The sequence below is a fragment of the Microtus oregoni genome, unplaced genomic scaffold, assembly GCF_018167655.1.
Source record: "Microtus oregoni isolate MIOR12 unplaced genomic scaffold, Mior012 000027F_ref0000203, whole genome shotgun sequence".
Lineage (NCBI taxonomy): Eukaryota > Metazoa > Chordata > Mammalia > Rodentia > Cricetidae > Microtus > Microtus oregoni.
In genome coordinates this window covers 32,498,832-32,515,289 of record NW_024543086.1, presented here as the reverse complement: position 1 = coordinate 32,515,289, position 16,458 = coordinate 32,498,832, and the positions used below count along the sequence as shown (strand labels likewise).

The following is a 16,458-nucleotide window of genomic DNA, read 5'->3' as shown; positions in this document are numbered from 1 at the left end:
TGCTCTTAACTGCTGAGCCACCCCTTCACTCCATAGCCCATGCTTTGAAGAACTTTACAGAGCTCTTCATGGTGCCTTGTTCATATGGCTTCAAATTAAATACCCAGGGTTGGAGAGATGGCTCAGCAGTTAAGAGCATTGCTTGCTCTTCCAAGGTCCTGAGTTCAATTCCCGGCAAGCACATGGTGGCTCACAATCCTCTGTAATGAGGTCTGGTGCCCTCTTCTGTCCTGCAGACATACACACAGACAAATATTGTATACATAATAAATAAATAAGTATTTAATTAAAAAAACAAATTAAATACCCAGTTTTTAGAGCAGTAGTTCTCTACCTTGGTGTTTTACATGGTAGGAGAAACAACAGTGAGCTTATTTGAGTCTATTTTCTGATATGTCCTTACCAGCAGTAGTGATTCTTTATTTACTGATATTGATATCACAGGCAGTGTTTTGATGAGCACACAAACATGCACACTCACAGAACAGGGGAAAAAAAGAAAAATGGTGTTAAACCACAAATTCTGAGTTTATCTTTTCCAAACTTAACATTATTGACATTTTAGGTCAAATAATTCTGGCAAAGGATGTCATTCATGATGAAACATTTATTAGGGCACCTATCCCATATCCGCTTAATAGAGTAGCAACACACCCACATAATATGACAATCAAAAGTGTCTCTAGACATTGACAATCATCTTCTACATGGAAGTAAAAGAACGCTGCCCTGGCCAAGGACCACTGTTCCAAACTGAAAACAGAACTAGAAGCATGCCTCAACGTAGAGCAACTTGCCAAGCATGCACAGGGCCGTGGCCTTGGCCCGCAGCACCAGCAAAAATGAATGAAAGACTGTTAAACTTAACACACAGTAACCAAATATTCTGAGTACTTAAATTTTTATGTATAAATTTACTTAGATTGGGAATTGTATTTCGACCTCTGCGGCTTTTTATTCTGATACGAATTTTGCAACTGGCTCATCAAAAAAGAGACCTTGAAAAGTTGCTGAGGCGGCTGGTGAGTGGCAGCACACATTTGTTCTGTGTTTCAGGTGGTAGATTTGTGTATTTTGTTATTTTTTCCTGATGATCTATGTTTAAAACTTTATTCAGGTTTCAGGAAACAAAAGACGATACATGAAGGATGGGTTTGACCTGGACCTCACTTATGTTACTGGTTTGTGAGACCTACCTGTTGATATTGTTTATAAAAATTGGGCATTTTGTGTGTGACTAGTAGATGTTGCATTCTCTTTTGATTACTGCAATGTTATTTCAAAGGATTCTTTATCTAGGAGCACACATGCCATTGTGGCAGTGTGACCATGGTAATGGGAATATCTACTTATGTCACTTAAAACCAGTACAGGAGGTGGGATGGGTTATAGTCTTAGTAGGCTTTTATTTATTCAGCTCAGGTAGTTACCGTGGTTCCAAGGACCCCAGGAGAATTTCCAATCTCCTTACAACTCCAGAAACAACAACTCTGTTGTTCTCAGATTTCCTGAGACACATGCCTGGAAAGTTCTCTGGAAGTTGCTGCACTTACCGGAGTTCAGGCTGTTTTCTTTGGTTTGTTAAAGAAATTTTACTGATACTGAGGAAGCTTCAGACTTAGCCCTATAGAAATCTGTGGTCAATAGATGAACCAATTGAGTCTTAGGATCACTGTGCCCATTTAATGGTTATTATTATATCGAGTAATTTAATATAGTAAATCAATCTGATTATTCAGAGAATGTTATTATTCTATTCCAAATGTTGTCTTTATTTTTTTAAAAAAAGGAGTTTTTCTATATGTAGTTGAAATTTTTGTATGTTTTGTCATCTTTATTATGATAGTCATCATAGCAATTACTTTGACCTGCAGAGCGTATTATTGCCATGTCATTTCCGTCATCTGGATGGCAGTCTTTCTATCGGAATCCAATCAAGGTAAGGCTGCCCCTTAGCCAGTGCTCACTGCTCCATACTAACCATGTTGATATACTTCTAAATGCTATTCTTTAAGTCAAAACTCTGACTGATTGGCATCAATTTGCTTTTTCTATTTATAAACTATTCTAAAATTTTACTGGTTTGAAAGCGTGATTTTGTGTGTTTTTGGTTGTGAGCCTTTAATGGCTGAGCCATCTCTCCAGCCCTAACCATTATTATTATTATTTTTTTTGAATTTTCGAGACAGGGTTTCTCTGTAGCTTTTGGTTCCTGTCCTGGAACTAGCTCTTGTAGACCAGGCTGGCCTCGAACTCACAGAGATCCGCCTGCCTCTGCCTCCCGAGTGCTGGGATTAAAGGCTTGCGCCACCACAGCCCGGCTCTTAACCAGTATTTTTTAAACTCATGATACTGTGGCTTAAGGGTTAAGCTGGGTGGTTCTAGTGAACGAAGATGGAACTGATTTTCTCAGCGGAAAACTCTTGCATCTGTGAGAAACTACTGGGACATCTGAAGATTTACCTGTCCTCAATAGCTAAGTCTCTCTCTCTCTCTCTCTCTCTCTCTCTCTCTCTCTCTCTATATATATATATATATATATATATATATATATATATATATATATATATAAAATGTTCTAAAATAAGGCTTCTCTGATCAGCACAAGCAGGCCAAGATTCAACTTTTTTACATAAAGGCAATGGCAGAGGTTACAAAAACAGCAGTCAAAAGAAACTGCAAAGCCACTTAGGACACATGCTCAAGCCTAGTGTGATATGGTTGCCTCTGCCATTCTATTAAAACAAGTAAATTACAAAGCCAGACTTGATGAAAGGAATAGAAAATAAGTTGTATCTCTTGATGGGAGGATCTGAAAGGAATTGTGATGATTTTGTTAGGAAGAAATAAAAAATGATATAAATAAAATATATATTCTTTAAAAAAATCATTAGCTAATTTATCCTTTGAGAATTTCATATATGTATGCAATGTATTTTGATTGTCTAACCCCACTTTCCCCTCTCAGCCCCCCAGAATTCCTGCCAGCTCATCCCCCTCCCAACTTCATGTGTTCTTCTTTTCCATATCCTGTCAGTTCTCCTTATATGTACATGGTGTGTGGCCATGCACTAGAGCATGTGCAAAGGATCAGAAGCTACACCCTCAAAACTGACTCTCCCCAAGCAGTCATTAACTTCCGGGGGTTCCTCAGCTATCAGGGAAGCCCACTGTGTCTCCACCCCCCATGCTGGTGTTGACTGGCTTGACTTGACGCTGACAGCCACGGCTAGTATGAACTAAGACATCATGTCCCGAATACAAGCTTTCTTTATCTTTTTATTTATTGATTGATTGATTTTTCCATTAAAAAAATTTACACTTCTTCCCCTCCTCCCATTCCCCTCCCGCTCCCACACTCATCCTCCTCCTTCCCCCTCCCTGCTTGAGAGAGAGCAGGGAACCCTGCCCTGTGGGAAGTCCAAGGCCTTCCCCCTTATATCCAGGCCTAGGAAGCTGTGCATCCTTATAGACTAGGGTCCCAAAAGGCCAGAACATGCAGTAGAAACAAGTCCCAGTGCCTTTATCAATGGCTTCTCAGTCAGCCCTATTGTCAGCCACAATCAGAGAGTCTGGTTTGATCGCATTCAGTCCCCGTCCAGCTGGATTTCGTGAGCTCCCATTAGAACAGGCACACTGCCTCAGTGGGTGGACCAACCCCTCGTGGTCCTGACTTCCGTGTTTGTCTTCTACCTCCTTGTGCCTTTCAACTGGACCTTGGAAGCTCAGTCCAGTGCTCCGATGTGGCTCTCTGTCTCTATCTCCATCCATTGTCGGACAAAGGTTCTATGGTGATATGCAAGATATTCATCAGTGTGATAGTAGGGCAAGGCCAGTTCAGGCACCCTCTCCTCTGCTGTCTAAGGACATAGCTGGGGACATCCCTATAGACACCTGGGATCCCCTCTAGAGCCAAGTCTCTTGCCAACCCTAAAATGGATCCCTTAATGTAGATATCCTCTTCCCTTCTCCTATATCTGCTCTTCCTCCATCTCCACCCTCCCACTCCCCAAGCTCTCGCCAGTTTTTTCCTTCTCCCTTCCCTCTCCCCCTCCCCTTCCATCAACCTCATCCCCACCTCTACACCCACACCCAAGCTCCCAACTTTTGCTCAGCGATCTTATCTGCTTCCAATTTCCAGGATGATCTATATATGTTTTTCTTTGGGTCCACTTTGTTATTTGGCTTCTCTGGGCTTGTCAACTATAGGCTTAATGTCCTTTGTTTATGGCTAGAGTCCACTAGTGAGTGAGTACATACCATATTCATCTTTTTGGGTCTGGGATATCTCACTCAGCATAGTGTTTTCTATTTCCATCCATTTGCATGCAAAATTCAAGATGTCATTGTTTTTTACCACTGAGTAGTACTCTAATGCGTATATATTCCACACTTTCTTTATCCATTCTTCCATTGAGGGGCATCTAGGTTGTTTCCAGGTTCTGGCTATCCAGACAGGTAGGAACAACATAGTAAATTCTATGGCAATTCTACCAGAGGCAATCTATAAATTCAATGCAATCCCCATCAAAATCCCAACAAAATTCTTCACAGACTTTGAGAGAACAATAATCAACTTTATATGGAAAAACAAAAAACCCGGGATAGCCAAAACAATCTTATACAATAAAAAAGTACCTCTGGAGGCATTACCATCCATCCCTGACTTCAAACTCTATTACAGAGCTACAGTAATGAAAACAGCTTGGTATTGGCATAAAAACAGAGAGGTTGACCAATGGAATCGAATTGAAGAAATTGATATTAATCCACAATCCTATGAACACCCGATTTTCAACAAAGGAGCTAAAATTATACAATGGAAGAAAGAAAGCATCTTTAACAAATGGTGCTGGAGTAACTGGATGTCAACCTGTAGAAGAATGAAAATCCCTATCTATCACCATGCATGAAACTCAAGTCCAAATGGATTAAAGACCTCAATATAAATCTGACCACACTGAACCTGATAGAAGAGAAAGTGGGAAGTAGTCTACAACACATGGGCCCAGGAGACCACTTTCTACGTATAAACCCAGTAGCACAGACAATAAGGGGAACAATGAATAAATGGGACCTCCTAAAACTGAGAAGCTTCTATAATGCAAAGAACACTGTCATTAAGATAAAAAGGCATCCTACTGAATGGGAGAAGATCTTCACCAACCCCGCATCGGACAAAGGTCTGATCTCCAAAATATATAAAGAACTCAAGAAACTAGACTTTAAAATTTTAATTAACCCAATTAAAAAAAATGGAGTACAGAACCTAACAGAGAATTCTCAACAGAAGAAGTTCAAATGGCCAAAAGACACTGAAGGTCATGTTCAACTTCCTTAGCGATCAGGGAAATGAAAATCCAAGCAACTTTGAGATACCATCTTATACCTGTCATAATGGCTAAAATCAAAAACACCAGTGATAGCCTTTGCTGGAGAGGATGTGGAGTAAGGTGAACACTCATCCATTACTGGTGGGAATGCAAACTTGTGCAATCACTTTGGAAATCAGTGTGGCGATATCTCAGGAAAATGGGAGTCAACCTACCTCAGGATCCAACAATACCACTCTTGGGAATATACCCAAGAGATGCCCTATCATACTACAAAAGATTTGTTCATCTATGTTCTTAGCAGCGTGATTTGTAATAGCCAGAACCTCCAACTCTTTCTTTCTGTCCTCCCTTCCATGTTGTTTCCTGAGGTGTGTGTGTTTGTGTCTGTGAGTCAGGAGGGATTATACAGATGTCCCATTCAGGGATGAGAATTTACAGTCACTTATTTTCAACACTTTGACTAGTTATGAGTCATTGCTGATAAAGATGGAAAGCAACACAAATCTTTGTATATAAAGATAAATATTTAGAAGGCAGTTTGACAACATTAATTTGGCAAAATAACAGCAGGTTTCCCAGTTGGACCTATTTCCTTCCTAACCATGAGCTTTTGCCCAGCTTTACAGTACTAGGCATGATTAACCTACTGTTAACCTCAAATCCCACAAAAATTACATGATCGCCCCGTAACAGTCAACACTCCTATTGTACATTTTGCCTACTAGGTCAATATTATACTATGCAGGATCCAGTGCTGAATACTATCATCGATGTCTTTTATCCCCCAGTAATGTTTTGTTTCCCACATCTATTAAAGCTAGCCCTCAGGGGGAAGATTCCTAGTCAGTTTCAAATTATATTTCTGTGTCCTTCAACCAACTTGTGTGCTGTTTTCAGCAATAAATCGCATCATCTAATTGTAATGGGTAACCAAGAGCAAAAGCAATACCCACATTATGTTGTTTTTTATTGGAGGGGGTCTGTTGTGTTGATATAAGAGCAGTGGGGCTGCAAACCAGGCACCCGGCCGCCCTCATGGCTGTTGTAATATGAGCGGCGGGCTGTGTGCCGCCACCCGGCTAGCTTTACCCGAAATAATTACACGGAAACTGTATTCTTTTAAACACCGCTTGGCCCATTACTATCTAGCCTCTTCTCGGCTAACTCTCGCACCTGGACTAGCCCATTTCTAATATCTGTGTAGCCCACGAGGTGGCTTACCAGGGAGATTCTAGCCTACAACCATCCTGGGTCGGAGCTTCATCGCATGTGCCTCAGAGAGCAGAGCTATCACGTCTACCCGGGATAGGGGAGCATTGTGTCTCTCTGAGGCGTCTGCTCCCGAGAGGAGAGCTGTCAAGTCTCTGAGCTCACTTCCTCTTCCTCCCAGCATTCTGTTCTGCTTACTCCACCCACCTTAGAACATAAGCTATGAGGCCAAGCAGTTTGTTTATTACCTAACCAATGAAATCAACAGATTGATATGACACTCCCACATCACTGTTGGGTCTTCAGGACCATTAACTCATAAGGAAGTATCCTGTGTTTGGGGAGAAGATTGTCATTTAATGGCCTCTGTTTTCTGGGATAAATATTGTCCATCCATGTAGGTTATCTTCATTCGAGCTCCTTTAAAATGTGTATTTATATATTGAGTTTGCAAATTATAGTGAAGAAATATTGCTTTGGACATCTTTCAATGACTAAATCAATTTGATCTATGTAAATGTGCAATGTTACTGTTAGTGTTTCTATTGCTATGGTAAAACACCATGAACTCAGGAGAAAAGAGGTTGATCCACCATCTAGGTAAGTCAGGGCAGGAACTCAAGGTGGGAACCTGGAGGCAAAAGTTGATGCAGAGTCCACAAAGGAGGGCTTCTTACTGGCTTGCTCTCCAAGGCTTGCTCAGCTTACTTTTTGTATACCCCAGGATCACCTGAACAGAGATGGTGCCACCCACAGTAGACTGAGCCTTCCTATATGAATCACTATGTAAGAAAATGCACCACATACTTACCCATAGGCCTGATTGGGGCATTTTCTTAATGAAGTTCCCTCTTTTCAAGTGAATCTAATCTAGCTTGTGTCAAGTTGACATAAACTAGCCAGCAAAGCTATGGTCTTTGAATTTCCAACTGAAATTAATTGCTTAAAAAGTTACCTTATATGTATGTATATTAATGTCTAATTTACCTCAGTAAAAGTTTAATTTCACAAATATATAAACATCTACAATATACAGATTACATATGTGTGTAATTATACTTTTATTGATATATATGCATATGTATCTCAAAGTGCAATATTGTATTACTTAATGATATAATATGTTTCATTGCGTTTTTTTGTTATTGTGTTAGCGTTGTGATGTGTACTTAAACAAGATAGCTAAAGGATCATTGGGTACATCATAGTTGCATAAACTGTTCATCATTGATTAAAATTCCACTTTTCCCAGACAGTTCTTTTAATAAGAAATATGGCCGACAGGTATATGAAATATTGGCAGCATACTAATTATCAAAGAGTTGCCAGTAAAAGATATAATTAAATAGTACCAATTTCATTAGGAATTTCAATTACAAATAAAAAAACAATAATACCAACAAAGATGTAAAAGAAGACTCGTGAATTATTGGCAGGAATCTAAACTTTTACAGTCATTTTAGAAAACCCTATGAAAGTGCCTAGGAAATGCAAAATAGAATTACAATGAGTTCAGGTAATATCAGCAGTAGGTATTTCAACTAAAAAATGAATTCAGTGTATCAGAGTTTGTCTGCCCTGCTGTGTTTACTGCAACATTGTTCGTAAACAGCGGAGGAAATGGTTGTTTCCATGAACAAAAGGGTGAGTGATGAAAATAATACAATTGGATACTAGCTAGCCATAAAAAGAGTGAAATCCTGTCTTTTCAATTATACAAATAGAACTGGGAGCTCATCTTCTCCCTCCTTCCACTCCTTATTGGGAATATAGTTTTAAATGAGTAAGGCAGGCACCAATAGACAAATGTTGCTCTCACAGGAGTTGATAGCATCATGGTGTTTGCCAGAGACTGAGGAGAGAAAGCAGGAAGGATCACAAAGGAAAGGTTGGCCAATGGGTGAGCAGGAGTAGATGCTCTGTGAATGTCTGTGCTGAAGAAATGATAGTGTTCAGTGAGGTAGATGTTTGGCCTAACTTAAATATTTCACTATGGATCAAACTAATCATATTCCATTAATATGTCTAACTTTTATGTTTTAATTCATCAGTAAAAGTTAAATTTAGCTAGTTAAAAGTGTCCTTGGGGTCTGGTGAGTTAAAGAAACAGCATTTTCCAGACATGACAGCGAAGATGTGTGAAGAACTCAGAGACTGTGACAGCATACACAGATCTCCACAGACTCATGCAAAGGAAGGGATGTGGGCATGAATTCCCAACACTGGCCAAGATTCTGGGAAAAGGAATCATCAGTTTACTTGAAGTGACAGTCACACTCTCAGGCATGCCCTGTGCTCTGAGTAGTTGGCCAACACAAACCAGAATCCATGTTTTCTAGTAGCTTTTCTCTTTTGTCTTTGATTTTTTTTAAAAAAATAGGAACTGGAAACACTGACTGATCTTCCAGAGGTCCTGAGTTCAATTCCCAGCAACCACATCATGGCTCACAGTCATCTATAACCGAATCTGATGTCCTGTTCTGACGTGGTTAAACATGCAGTCAGAACACTGTATACATAACAAATAAATAAATCTTTATAAAAAATGGAAATGTAGAACATGAAGTTGGGTAGGTAGGGAAGGAGGAGGATCTAGATGGAGTTGGAGGGTGGAAAAGTATACAATAAAATATATACTGTCTGAATTTATGAAAAATGAAATGTCATTAGGTCACTCATGAGTATATCCATATTTATACCTTCTTGTATATTTATTAAAGTATACATTAACTTGAATTGATCTTATATTATGTATACCTTATCAAGGAATTAAGCCTTACTTAACTCCTTTTTGTCAGTATCCTAACATACTAGATATAATCTTCATTTTGAATTATGTCATCATTATTTCCTCAATTTCACATAAGTGGAATTATATTGTACATTTTGACTGGATTTTTATTTTCAGAATAAATTATTCATATTTACCCAATATTGTTATGTATAACAGTAATTCTTTTAAAAGAAAATAGCATCAACATTTATCACTGTATAGAAAATACTGTCAATTACATAAAGAAAGCATACACTTATATACCACATGACAAAGTCAGTGAATATGCTATACAAAATTCATTCTCTAAGAATTTCAAAATTATAAATATAAACAAGTACAGCTGAAGAATGACATACAAATTGGCCATTCAGATCATTTTCTCACAAACTCATAGAGTCATTTTTGTTGAGATCTCATTATTGACTACTTATCAAAAGATATAAAAAATTGTCAAAATTTACCAAAAAATAACATTCAAACAACTGATAAAATACAATTCCTGTCAATAGAAATAGGAAAATATTTTTAAAGGTTTTCTGAGAAGACATTTGGTTAAATGCACCAGAATGAGATGTTCTCCTTTTAGTCACAGATAAGCTCTTGTCTGTGAGGTTTTTATTGTTTCTAGAGAAAATTGTAGCCATGTGAGCATGTTTATTCTTGTTCTTGTTTAGCTCATGCTTAGGCATTCGTGTTGGTGAGACTGTATGTGTATAGCTTCCAACATTCCTAGGAGACACAATCTCCTAACAAACTTCTTCAGTGATTCCTGAACCTTAGGTACAGAAGTTGTATTGTTGATATGTCGGTTGGGACTATGCACCACCACCATTTAGCATTTTGATTCATTGTGTTTTTCTGTAATGATCTCCACATGCTGTTCAAAGTGATGTTTCCTTGAAAAGAGGTGAGGGCTACACTTATCTCTGGGTATAAGGACAAGCATTGGTAATGTAGTTAGGGATTCAGTTGGTTTAGTAAAGTGGCAGCTGTATGTTCTCCTCCAAGACCCACAGTTTCACTAACCCTGACTAGTTGGCTAGGTTTCCTTCTTGTTGAGAGGGTCTCATGTCTAATTGGAGAGCTGTTGGCTGTCATCAAGGTGTGGGTGCCACTAGTGCACTGTGAAGGTTGTCATGCCATGTTGGCCATAGGTGAGTAGGTGATTGTCTGCTTTTCTCCTTTGGAAGCTGGTGCAGCACATTCTGGTCACCATGAAAGCTAGTCATCAGGGATGAGCCTTTTAGGTCACTATATCATATGAATTTCAATATGTGAATTTGAAAATAATTAAGTTAGACTAATAAATATGTTTCGTGTTCATCTACAAGCAACAAATATAAAAATATTGGTGATGCTTTTTCAGCCATATTTAATTCACCTATAAAAATTGCCATAATTAAGATTTATGGGTAACACATTGTAGCACAAATAATAAAAACTCAGAGACAGATATTGGGGTTCAAACTGGAGATCAGAAAAACAAAACAGCCAAGCCACTAGAGAGCTCTCACCTCAGTGAATCTTCAGACTGAAAGAAAGTGCGTTCCTGTCTCATCCCACCTGATACTCCTCTTTGGTGCTGAGACTAGAGGTGTACAGCCACTGTCTGGCCTGTGTGGCTGACTAGTGTGGCTGCTTTGCACTGACCTTCAGACAAGCTTTATTTATTAAAACACAAATAATATGCCCATATAATAAACATATTTTTGGTAGATATTGTTTTTCAATAGATTAAGCTGGTAAATTGTAATTAATTATAGTTTGCTTAAATTGAGCAGATTGACTTTCTTTCAATAAATTTGGTCTCAATTTAACAATATTTAATATTAGCTGGATTTTTGCTAAAACAAAAACCCAGACCTTCATTTAAATTCAAAGCAAAAACATTGCTTAAGTGAGCTCTAAACTAGTGTTTTCTATCCGTTTTGAGTTGATACCTCCTTGGGGTGTTGGTTAGTAGTCATTGACTTCTTTACTATTTTAATAAGCCTTCTAAAGACCATCTATTTCTACAAATAATAAACCTTCTAAAGACCATCTATTTCTACAATATGCACAAGACATAAACTGCCAAAAAAAGCCTATCTACTGTTTGAATGACTATGTGTTGGGGGAGGCTGAGTGTTCATTTCTCAGCCACTCAGACTTCCATAATAATCACACAGAAACTATATTATTTAAATCACTGCTTGGTCAACCATGTAAGCATGTTGCTAGCTTGCTCTTCTGTTGTAAACTAACCCATCTCCATTAATCTGTGCATCACCACGAAGTCATGGCCCACTGACAAGGTTTTGGTGGGCTCCAGCAGAGGTGTCTGTTCCCAGTGGTGGCTACATGGCTTCTCCTCAACTCTACCTACTCTCTCTATATGTATTTTTTCCAGCCTAGATACATTCTGTGAAGCCATTGGCTGAAAGCAGCTTCTTTATTCATTAATCAATGGTATACAGAGGGGAATCCTACATCAACTATGTATTCCATCCAGAAAGCAAACTCACATCTAAGCTGCTATTTGAGCAGCTGATGGACTTGGTCACATGCTCCATAGCAACTGTGCATCTTGTACAGGATGTCATTTTAACTCAAGGGTAACTAATAAAAAATGATATCTGTAGATGGTAGCCTTGTGGTCGCCTTAATCCTTAAAAAGAAAGGGATGCTCAGGATGTGTTGGCATATTGGGGGGGGGGGGGGGTACCTGAAGTTATCCAGGCAGGGATGTGAGCCTCTCAATGAGAGAAGAATGAAAACTGGGTGCAGATTGACTTTGTCAACCTGGATCAGACTGGGGGGAGTCTATCTCAGGTGGTTCATTATCAGCATATTTAAAACACAGTACAATTTGGGAAAAGGTTTCCATGCACCAGTCAGTCCAATTTCAGGCACACAATAAAGCTTAAGGTGCAATTGCACAGAGACTCCTTTACAAAGTGTCTGTGACCATGAGGGTAGCTTCTATAGTTAAAGGCCTAGGATGCAGTATAGCCTCTGACCAACAGCAGAGAGGTCAGCAGGCCATAGAGTACATGTGGCATCTACCCTAAGGATGGGTATGGTCTAGGGAGGGAAGAGTCTGGAATAATCATTCTGGGGAATCTGGACGAGGTCAGGCACACAATGGCTCAGCCACTGAGAAAGGCCACATGTAATTTACCTAAAGTCCTAAAATCTTCTCAGCTACTTTCTTCTGATACACGTGTACCATTTATTAAGATATATTGAGCCATCAAGGGGAATAGCATCATAAGACACCATATATTGCCAGGCATTTTTTGATTGATGACAATTAAAGTCAACATTTTTCCCTACTGCTTCACACAGTTAGAAATATTTCTATATTTTCATGTTACCTTCTACATTCACCCAGAAGTCCTTTTACCATTAAATAAATTGACTGCTCACTTCTTTTTGTTGCTGAAGAGTGATCCCTTGTTGCATAGACAACACTACAGTTTGTTAATGCATCAATCTATTGAAAACCTTTATGGATACCTCTTTTGTTTAGAGTGATTATAAATGAAACTGTAAATATTTGAATGCCGAGTATATATAGGCATATGCTGTTCAGTTTAGTCAGGTAAACAGCAAGAACTTGATTGCTGGATTGTATGACTTTCCAAGAAACAACCAATAATGGATACATCAATATTTCCTTTTTCTTTCTTTCGGTGGAATGGAAGGAAATGCACACACACACACACACACACACACACAAACACACATACGCACACTCACACACACACAAACACATGCACACACACACACACAAACACACATACGCACACACACAAACACACATATGCACACACACACCCACACACAAACATTCACGCACACGCACACATATACATATATATATCAATTTTAAATCATAGTCTCATTTTCTAGTCCAAATTGACATGGAACTAACCATCTTCTCTTGCCTTCTGAGTACTGGGATTACACACTTGTCAAGATAATTGGCTTTTATCTCTCTTATTGCATCTGTTCGTGGCAAACCTTTTTTGATTTTTCAAGACAGGCTTTTTCTGTGTATCTTTTGGAACCTATCCTGGAAACTCACTCTGTAAACCAGGCTGGCCTTGAATTCAAAGGAATCCACCTGTGTCTGCCTCCCGAGTTCTGGGATTAAAGGCCAGACCTGCATACTCTTTTGCTTTTGTTTTTTATTTATTTTTAATCTATTAGATTTTTTAAAAATACCAATCCAAGTTCCCACTCCCTCCCTTCCTCCTATTCCCTCCACATACCCTCCCATCCTACCCCCATCCAATCCTAAGAGAGGATAAGGCACTTTGCTTTGTGGAAGGTCCAGGGCCCTCCCTACTGTATCTAGGCTGAGCAAGGTATACATCCAAAGAGAATGGGTTCCCAAAAAGCCAGTACATGCAGTAGGGATAAATCCTGGTGCCACAGCAAGTGGCCCCTTAGTCTGCCCCATCCCTGCAACTGTCAACCACATTCAGAAGGACTAGTTTGGTCTTATGCTTGTTCCTTCCCAGTCCAGCTGGAGTTTGTGAGCTCCCATTAGCTCAAATAGACTATTTCAGTGGGTGAACCCATCATGGTCTTGACCTCTTTGCTCATATACTCATTCTTCCCACTCTTCAACAGGACTTTGGGAGCTCAGTCCAGTGTTCCAATGTGGTTGTCTACCTCTGTTTCCATCAGTTGCTGGACTCAGGTTCTATGGTGATATTTAAGATATTCATCAGTCTGATTACAGGGCAAATCAATCTTAGGCCACCTCTCCTCTGTTGCTTAGGGTCTTAGCTGGAGTCAGCCTTGTGGATTCCTAGGAATTTCTCTAGAGCCAGGTTTCTGCTAACTCCATAATGGTTCCCTCAATCAAGATATCTCTCTCCTTGCTCTCATCTCTGTTCTTCCTCCATCTTGACCATCCCATTCCCTCAAGTTCTCCTCTCCTTCTCCTCTCTTCTTCTCCTTCCACCCTCTTTTCTCCTCCCATTCCCATGCTCCCAATTTTGTCAGATAATTTTGTCTGATTCTAGTCTCCAGGAGGATCTATATATGTTTTTCTTTGGGTTCATTTTATTATTTAACTTCTAGGATCATGAACTATAAGCTCAATGTCCTTTGTTTATAGCTAGTATCCACTTATGAGTGAGTACATACCATATTCATCTTTTTGGGTCTGGTTACCTCATTCAGGATAGTGTTTTCTATTTCCATCCAGTTGCATGCAAAATTCAAAATGACATTTTTTTTTTTAACCAATGAGTAGAACTCTAATGTGTAAATGTGCCACACCTTCTTTCTTCAGTTGAGGAGCACCTAGGTTGTTTCCAGGTTCTGGCTATTACAAATAATGCTGCTATGAACATAGTTGAACAAATGCTTTTGTAGTATGATAGGGCATCTCTTGGGTATATTCCCCAAAGTGGTATTGCTGTATCCTGAGGTAGGTTGATTCCCAATTTTCTGAGAAACTGTGGGTCTCTGCACCTACCTCTGTCAGTTGCTGGATGAAGCCTCTCTGATGACAATTGGGTCAGGCATCAGTCTGGTCACAGGAGACAGCCAGTTCAGGCTACTTATCCACTATCACTAGGAGTGTACACTGGGGTCCTCACCATACACTCCTGGGAGATTCCTCTGTGTCACAGAAGGAGTGTTCCCCTTGTCCCATATCCTCTTCAGTATGAGCTGTGGCTTGTGTTTTTGATCTTAGCCATTCTGACAGGTATAAGATGGAATTTTCAGAGTTGTTTTGATTTGCATTTCTCTTATGACTAAGGATGTCGAACATTTCTTAAAGTGTTTCTCAGCCATTTGAGATTTTCTTTGAGAATTTTCTATTTAGATCTGTACCCCATTTTTAATTGGATCATTTGGTTTATTGGTATCTAATTTCTTGAGTTCTTTATATCTGTAGATAAATTATATCATTATTTCTCTAGATAAGTTATGTTTGCTTGGGTGGTGTTGGAGGCCGTGTGGGTCCAACACAGATAATTATTTCCCTTAACTGAACTGGTACAGAGTCGCAAGGAATAATCAGACACAGTTTACATGGTCATCATGGAAGGGCATCTCGGGGTCTTTTCTCCTGATGATCTCCCGAAGATCTCCCTCCTTTATTCACCAAACAGCTTATATACCATCACATAAATTGAGCAGGAAAACACATTAGGCTGTCTCCTAGGTAACCAACTAGGTGAATGCCTTTTGTCACATCCGCATTCTATCTGTATGCTAGCTGTCACGTAGGCCTGAATTAGCATCTCTATAAGACATTCTCCAAATTACCAAGAAAGAAGCACCAAACCTCCTGACCCCCAGCTTCAGCCAACACCTCTCCTCAGGAGATCTACGTTTATAACAAAAGAGAAAGGAGCACTATTGTTAGGCAGAGACAACTTGTCTGCAGACACCCAGTCAGCTCATCTCAGCAGGATCTCTTTGTCCAAAGTCTCCCTGCAGAGATGCGAGTTGCAGGTCTGGATCAGGTTCCTCTCCACGGGCTGAGTTACTGATTCCTCCTGGAGCTCTTCTCATTCCGTTCCTTCTGCTAGACCATTGTCAGCTAAGCTGTCCTCAGGTCCGTTGTCCTTCTGCTGAGTGCATCGAATTAGTTGTCTGGAAGCCACCTGGCTTGATTTTCATCCTGTGAGAAAACACAGACATGTCCTTGACCCCATATTAGGATGGGATCGGGTCCTTTCCAAATTCCAGTGCAAGGATCCTTCCACCTTGCTTTAGAAAATGTGATTTTTGTACTATTATGCCACAATCTGTCTGTAGCTGATCACTCATGGACATCTGTATTTAGAAAGTTTAGCATAAACAATGCATGATTTAAGGCATTGTGTGGCATCTGAGGATACAACTCCCCTGTCTTTATTTTTTGGAGTTGTGTTTTCAAGGAGCTATGTGCACGCTCCACAATTCCTTGTCCTTGAGGATTATATGGGATACCAGCCTTGTGAACAATATTCCATTGAGTACAAAATCTTTGAAAAGCTTTGTTAACATATCCGGACCCATTGTCCGTCCTTATTACCTTTAGGGTTCCCATGCATGAAAAGCATTTTAAGCAATGAGTTATTACATGCATGGCAGCTTCCCCAGTTTGTGCTGTGGCCAATCCTGAATACAAATCCTGAATAC

General features: G+C 39.6%; 1 protein-coding gene across 1 annotated transcript in view; it reads left to right on the top strand.

Annotated features, from left to right (window-relative positions):
• LOC121463651 (phosphatidylinositol 3,4,5-trisphosphate 3-phosphatase TPTE2-like) overlaps positions 1-16,458 on the top strand; it is a 79,480-nt gene that overhangs the window by 34,660 nt on the left and 28,362 nt on the right. Inside the window, exons 7-9 of the mRNA XM_041675964.1 lie at positions 923-1,022; positions 1,118-1,181; positions 1,875-1,939. Coding sequence (XP_041531898.1) covers positions 923-1,022; positions 1,118-1,181; positions 1,875-1,939 — 229 coding nt within the window. The remainder of the gene's footprint in view (positions 1-922; positions 1,023-1,117; positions 1,182-1,874; positions 1,940-16,458) is intronic.